At 63.8% G+C, this 6,968-nt stretch overlaps 1 protein-coding gene across 1 annotated transcript; it reads left to right on the top strand.

Annotated features, from left to right (window-relative positions):
- Nucleotides 1–1,409: 1,409 nt before the first annotated feature.
- On the top strand, nucleotides 1,410–6,475 carry LOC129627167 (cytochrome P450 11B1, mitochondrial). Its single transcript, XM_055546819.1, has 9 exons — nucleotides 1,410–1,648; nucleotides 2,023–2,178; nucleotides 2,977–3,176; nucleotides 3,269–3,472; nucleotides 3,739–3,893; nucleotides 5,298–5,464; nucleotides 5,881–5,959; nucleotides 6,034–6,231; nucleotides 6,362–6,475. The coding sequence occupies exons 1-9, from the start codon at nucleotides 1,410–1,412 to the stop codon at nucleotides 6,473–6,475; spliced, it is 1,512 nt and encodes a 503-aa protein (XP_055402794.1).
- The last annotated feature ends 493 nt before the right edge of the window (nucleotides 6,476–6,968 follow it).

Below are 6,968 nucleotides of genomic sequence, written 5' to 3'. Positions count from 1 at the left end.
CACACAGGCAGCAACAGGTTCAGGAGGCTGGCCAGGGTGGGCTGGGCCGAGGCAGCGGCACCCCAAGGGCAGGCTGGGGCTCCAGGCTGCGTCTCAGCCCGAGGACAGCTCTTACGCCACCCGGGGCTGAGGCCCATCATGCATCTCGGCTTGATGAGGGACCTTGGCAGTTCTGACTCATGGCCACAGCTGACTATCCCCCAAGGAAGTGTCAAGAGAGGGAATGAGTGAAAGTAGAAGAACAAGGAACACTCAGATCTTCAGTCACCCTGCTAGAAGCTCCACGCGCTCCCTGTCCTACCTCCAGAGCCTGCACGGCGGTGTCTTCAGGGCACCATCCCCAAATCAGGGCCGGGGCTCCTGGGCACCTCTGCAGAGGCCCAAGCATGAGGGCCCTGGGGCCCCACTGACACATGGGGGGCCTGGGGTGGGCACAGAAGACCTGTTGTCAATCTCCTGCTTGAAAGCAGGGCCAGGGACAGCAAGACTGACGTCCTGGCAGAGCTGCCAGTGGTGGGTGAGACGACATGGGGTCGGAAACTATGGGCCCCTGAGCACAGGGAGGGCTCCAGCTGTGTGCCTGCTGGGTCCCTGGGAGGGTGTGGGGCCCACGACCAAGCCCCTGTCATAGACTTTCCCCACCCTGGGAGCTGCTCATGTTCCAGGAAGAAAGAAGGATGTGCGCCCTGAGCACACACCCCATGGGGGCAGGGTCCTCTCACCTTTCTGCCTGAGGAGGGGCTTGCAGGCCAGCCTCGCCCTCCCTGCCGGTGACCCCGTCTTCTGTGTTGTCTGCTCCTCAGCTGGACCAGCCAGGCCAGACACACGGGGCCTCGGCCACAAACTGCCCTGGATGCCAGTGTGCCAGTGGGGTCTTTGCATCCCCCAAGGGCCCCCTGTGGGATTGCAAGCCCCCATTGGGAGGGATCCTGGCTGGCTCCTGCCTCCACCCCTGGACTCAGCATCCGGCCCCGGCAAGAGTAGGCAAAACCCGGGGCTGCAGGAGATGAGAGCCCAGCCTTTCCCACTGCTCCCCGTTCTGGTCCTTGTAGAAGAGAGATGAACATACCCAAGGTCCCCTTTCATCCCTTGCAAAGATAAGGCACCCATCCATCTTGCGCCTGTCCCACACTGGAGGGCGAGGGGGACTCTTGCCCCCACCGCCGCCCCTTTGGGTCCCTGCTCCAACCCTGACCCATTGCCAACAGCCACTTGCCAGCAGACCTACGTCACTGCCGGACCCGGAGCCATCCATCTCCCTCCTCCAGTTGGAGGCCTTCAGCCTGAGTGCGGCCCCAGGCTTCCTGGTCTGGCCCAGAGCCAGTCTGGCCTGTGACGTGATCAGATCGCCTGGGCGAGCAGGCCCGGTGAGATAAAAGGAAGGGGCTGAGGGGGCAGGGAGCAGCAGGATGGCACTGTGGGCAAAGGCCAGGGTGCGGATGGCAGGGCCCTGGCTGTCCCTGCACGAGGCACGCCCACTGGGCACCAGAGGCACTGCAACCTCCAAGGCGGTGCTGCCCTTCGAAGCCATGCCCCGGTGTCCCGGCAACAAGTGGATGCGGATGCTGCAGATCTGGAAGGAGCAGGGCTCTGAGAACATGCACTTGGACATGCATCAGACCTTCCAGGAGCTGGGGCCCATCTTCAGGTAAAGCTCTCCCCGCTCACCTCAGCGAGAACACCCTCATGTTCTGTCCCCCTTGGTGCCTGAGTCCCACTGGGCCAGGGCTGTGCCACATCCCACTGCCCACATCCAGGCGGGGGCACCCAGGCCGTGGGAAAGGGGCAGGGAGGGGGCACCTTGGGGCAGGTGTGCCCCTCGGCCACCGCAGACTGGGGCCCTTGGGGAGCAGGAGCCCTGGGCGGCTCGCTGCTGGGAGCGCAGAACGCAGACCCCAGAGAAGAGGAGGCTTCAGTGAGACTGCGGGAGGGCCTGCCTGCTCTGAGCCAGAGCCTGGCTCTGTGGAGCAGGGACCAGGCAGGACACAGCCCCCCAGCAGGCTGCGGAGCTCTGCCCCACAGGTACGACGTGGGAGGGAGACACATGGTGTTCGTGATGCTGCCCGAGGACGTGGAGAGGCTTCAGCAGGCGGACAGCCGTCACCCCCAGCGGATGATCCTGGAGCCCTGGCTGGCCTACCGACAGGCTCGCGGGCACAAGTGTGGCGTGTTCTTACTGTGAGGGCCAGTGGGGGTGCGGAGGGAGGGGCAGGGCGGCCTAGGTGCAGAGGGCATGTGGGATGGGGAAGGCCTCAAAGCGAGCCTGACAGAGGCCCACCTGAGTGGCTGGGGAGAGCGTGCCCACCGGCTCTGGATCGGGCCGGTGCCCCAGGCAACCTGTGTGCCCTGGAGCCGGGTAAGGGGCGGGCCACAGTGGGAACCCTCCCTGCAGGGCCAGAGGAGGGAGGGGGAAGCCTGCCAAGGCCTCCGAAGGGCCTTCCTGCGGGGTGCATGTCTCCCTTCCTCCAGCCTCCCAGGCCCTGCGAGCAGCCCCCCACGGGCACTGGGCCCTGTGTGGGGAACACCAGGAGAGGTACGATTGGATTCTGCCTCAAGGGGCAGGGGCTGTGTGGGGAGGGGAGCGGGCAGCTAGCATGGCAGAGGCCTGGCCCACTCTGGGGTGCGGTGAGAGCAAGCTGGGCCAGCTCCCAGGGGCTCGGCCTCCTTCCTCACAGAAGAAGCCTCCAGGCCCATAGGTGGCCCAGAGGGGAGGTGCGTGTTGCAGGCAGGGGGCCTGCGATTCTGCAGACACCCCGGCAGCAGCCTCAGCCAGAAGCCCCTGTCTCAGCCTAGGTGAAGTACACGAAGCTGCCCCGAGGAAAGAGGTGCCGCCATGATCCCAACGGGGTCAGCCTGCCCCTGACAACCAGCAGGCGGCTCCCTGTGTGGCCCGTTTCGCTCTGGAGAGAGGAAGGTGGGGTGCAGGACAGGGCCACTGCTGACTGACACCCTGACGCTCGGCTCCCTGCTCTACAGCAACGGGCCCCAGTGGCGTTTGGACCGACTGCGGCTGAACCCAGATGTCCTCTCGCTGCCAGCCCTGCAGAAGTACACGCCCTTGGTGGATGGCGTGGCCAGGGACTTTTCCCAGACCCTGAAGGCGAGGGTGCTGCAGAATGCTCGGGGGAGTCTGACCCTGGACATCGCGCCCAGCGTCTTCCGCTACACCATCGAAGGTGTGGGCTGGGGAGGCGGGTGCACCTCAGGGCGTGGGGGGAGCTGGCCCTGAGGCCCGGGCTGCCCGGGACTCAGGAACCTCCTCCCACAGCCAGCACCTTAGTCCTTTATGGAGAGCGGCTTGGCCTTTTGACCCAGCAACCAAACCCTGACAGCCTGAACTTTATCCACGCGCTGGAGGCCATGTTCAAGTCCACCGTGCAGCTCATGTTTGTGCCCAGGCGCCTGTCACGGTGGACAAGCACCAACATGTGGAGGGAGCACTTTGAGGCCTGGGACTACATCTTCCAGTATGGTGAGGGCTGGAGCCCGGGCAGTTCGGTGACTAGGGACCCCGGGGCCCCCTCCACTCACCACAGTCGTGGAAGGACTGAGGCCCCAGGAGGGGCTTGTGGCTTCATTATGGTCCCAGACACCATTGGCAGTGATGCTGGCCTGGGCGGGCCTGAGAACTGGGGCAGGAGGAGACTTTTGGGTATAGAGGGTAAAGGGAAGGAGGATGACAAAGAGCAGTGCTTCCCAGCGCCAGACCCAGGGTTTCTGTTGCTATGCATCCTGCAGCCAACAGAGCCATCCAGAGAATCTATCAGGAGCTGGCCCTCGGCCACCCGTGGCACTACAGCGGCATCGTGGCAGAGCTGCTGATGCGAGCAGACATGACCCTGGATACCATCAAGGCCAACACGATCGACCTCACTGCTGGGAGTGTGGACACGGTCAGGCCAGCACCCAGCCTTTCCCATAGAGCAGGGAGCTCCCCTGCCTCCAGGCAGCCTCCTCCCATGGCAAATATCTCCTCCACACCCCTCCCCAATCTATGCCTCCAGCTTCCCAAAGGGAAGGCGTCTATGGTGACCCACATGGGAAACCAGGCTCCAGACAGAGTACAGAGTGGCCGGAGGCCTGGGTACCTACAGCATCAGAGGTCCTCGGGGTCCTGGGGGGAAGGGAATGGCTGAGATCCGGCTGCAGGGTCACACTAGAGACCTTTTCCAGGAACAGAGACAATCCTGTGGAGGTGACAGGCTAATGGGAAGGGCAGCAAGGGGCTCCAGCATGTGGGGGAGAGAGCAGGTGGCGGGCCAGGCCCAGGGTGTACAGTGCAGCTGAAGCGTCCTGCCTCTAGACCGAGCCTCCCTCTGCCAGCATCTCTGAGGGCCAGGCACCCAGGCCCTGAGCTGTGGTGCGGGCTTCAAGTGGAGACACTCCCTGAGCCGGGGCTGTGATGCAGCCATAAGGTGAGAGAGGGCGGGCCAGGCATGTGCCTATTCTGGGAAGGCTTCCTGGAGAAGGAGGGCTTTCACTGAAATTGGAGGGACCACACAGAAGAGGAGGCCCGGAGGGCAACAGGCCAGGGCCTATGGGAGCCGGCAGCGAGGAAAGGCCATAATGCTGAGTGGAGGGAACAGGGCAAGCGGGCAGAGGAGGGCAGACAGGGTCAGGGCCTCTGTCAGGAAGGGCCTTGCACAACTGGCCTGTATCCCAGGCTAGAGGAAGCCAGTGTGGGGAGTGTCTCACTCAGGCATCGGGTCCCTCACAGGCCACAGGGCAGAGCGCAGCATGGACTGTAGCTCAGGGAGCCGCGGGGAGGCCGGATCTGCACGGCAGGGGATGCCAGGGGCAGGTTACCTTGGGGACGACATTTAGGAGATACCAAGCTGCCCAGGTCTCTGGCTGGATAGTGGGCACCACTCTTTGCACATGGAAATGATCCAGGAGGAGGCAACGGCTGGGAGTCTGGGCAGCCGGTTCCTGCTAGGACCCTGTGAATGGACCTGCCTGTGGATGCCCAGATAGATCTCAGCTCCTCAACTCTCCCCACTGAGTAGATGCCAAGAGTGATCCCCTCCTGGACCCAGAGGAGGAAGAGAACCTCAGGTTCTGAGGTGGCCAGAGGAGGCCTGGGTCTCAGTGACGTTGGGGGCGCCTCCCGTGAGGGATTCAGGGAAAGCTGACGAACTAGTTTTAGAATCTCCAGGACTCCAGGTCTGGGCTTTGTGGTCTCTGAGCATGCAGGTCCCCTGTCCCCAGGGGACCACCATTTTTCTGGGAGGGGCTCGGGAGTGGAGGGGCACGGCCTACGCTGAGGTCTGAGCCCTGGCCCTCTGCGCCCCCTGCAGACAGCCTTCCCCTTGCTGATGACTCTCTTTGAGCTGGCTCGGAACCCAGAGGTGCAGCAGGCGCTGCGCCAGGAGAGCCTGGTGGCTGAGGCCCAGATCTCAGAAAATCCCCAGAGGGCCATCACGGAGCTGCCTTTGCTGCGGGCGGCCCTCAAGGAGACCTTGAGGTAGGCGAGGCGGACCTGGACTGCCCCGCGGCCCTGGCCCTGTGCCTGCAGAGCCCTCTTGCTGGGCTTGATGACCGATTCTGGGGCTGACAGCTCCTTTGCCCAAGGGTGCACACCCCTTGTACCTCCTCTTCTTCTCCCTGGGGGGAGGCTGGTGCTTCTTCCTCCGGGATCCTACTTCACTGTCCTGGGGACCTTGTCAGTCATGTCCTCGCTGGCTTGGGGAGCTTTGGCTTACTCGGGAGATGGAAGGAAGGAAAGCCTCAGGATCTAGGCTTCCCAGTGCCAGGAGTGACCTGTGAGGGCCCGGGGTTGGGAGGCTGCCCTCAGGCTATATGCACTGGGCTAGGAAGGCTGCAGAGGGTGTCCGGGGCCCGGTCACAGCTGATGACCCTGCTGGATGCCCCTGTGCACAGGCTGTACCCCGTGGGTATCACCCTGGAGCGGCAAGTGAGCTCGGACCTGGTGCTGCAGAACTACCACATCCCGGCTGGGGTGAGTGAGGCCCTGGAGCCCTGCCGACCTTCACCCAGGGGCCAGCTGACATCAGCCCCTTCCCGCTGCTGCAGACGCTGGTGAAGGTCCTACTCTATTCGCTGGGTCGAAACCCCGCCGTGTTCGCCAGACCCGAGAGCTATCACCCCCAGCGCTGGCTGGACCGCCAGGGCTCTGGAAGCAGGTTCCCGCACCTGGCCTTTGGCTTTGGCATGCGCCAATGCCTGGGGCGGCGCGTTGCTGAGGTGGAGATGCTACTCCTGCTGCACCATGTGAGTGGGCCGTGAGGGGCACGGGTGGACAGCCTGGCCGTGGACCCCTGGCTTCGTTCTGGGGTGCCCAGCCTCAGGGCCCTGGAAGGCAGGGCAGGGTGGGCCAGGAGGAACCCTGCCTCTGTCCTAGGTGCTGAAGACCTTCCTGGTGGAGACACTGGAGCAAGAGGACATAAAGATGGTCTACCGCTTCATACTGATGCCCTCCACCCTGCCCCTCTTCACCTTCCGGGCCATCCAGTAGTCCTGTCAGCTCACTGCCGGGCCACGCACGCTACAAGCCCCTCTGCTGGACCCCGGCCACACCTCTCTTCTCCTACGGGCCCTGCCTTTTGAGTCACACCACTGTGCAGCCAGCACTTTGCACTCCTGGAACAGCACAGGCCCCCGCAGGTCAGGCTTGCCGGCCTGCGCAGCAAGGCCAGGGCAGAGCTGGGGATGAGCCTTGGTGGCAGGTCCTGGTCACATGCCCAGTCCCACCAGCTCTTTCTCCAGCAAGGGGCGCTGTCTGAGGGCCTTTGACCCCAGTCACCCCAGCACTCGCCCCAGGTCCCTCATGTGGCCATCCAAGTGACGGGCCTCAGACCACACCCTCTGCCTCCCTGTCCACTCTTTATACCTCCTGTGCTCAATTCTGCTCCAATGCAAGAGCTGACAACTTGGACGTGCCCTGTCCTGATGGCTGCCATTTCAAGTGCCGTCCCCTTTGCCTCCAGAGCTCTGGCATGGACTTGCCT

This window comes from Bubalus kerabau, chromosome 14 (genome assembly GCF_029407905.1).
Source record: "Bubalus kerabau isolate K-KA32 ecotype Philippines breed swamp buffalo chromosome 14, PCC_UOA_SB_1v2, whole genome shotgun sequence".
NCBI classification, from domain to species: domain Eukaryota; kingdom Metazoa; phylum Chordata; class Mammalia; order Artiodactyla; family Bovidae; genus Bubalus; species Bubalus kerabau.
Note: the sequence above shows the minus strand (reverse complement) of the source record. Positions and strands in the feature narration are given on the sequence as shown.

Coding starts and splice junctions, on each gene's coding strand:
- LOC129627167 (XM_055546819.1), top strand. CDS start 1,410: ATGGCACTGTGGGCAAAGGCCAGGGTGCGGATGGCAGGGCCCTGGCTG. Junction 1,649..2,022: donor GAGCTGGGGCCCATCTTCAG/GTAAAGCTCTCC, acceptor TCTGCCCCACAG/GTACGACGTGGGAGGGAGAC. Junction 5,465..5,880: donor GCCCTCAAGGAGACCTTGAG/GTAGGCGAGGCG, acceptor CCCTGTGCACAG/GCTGTACCCCGTGGGTATCA.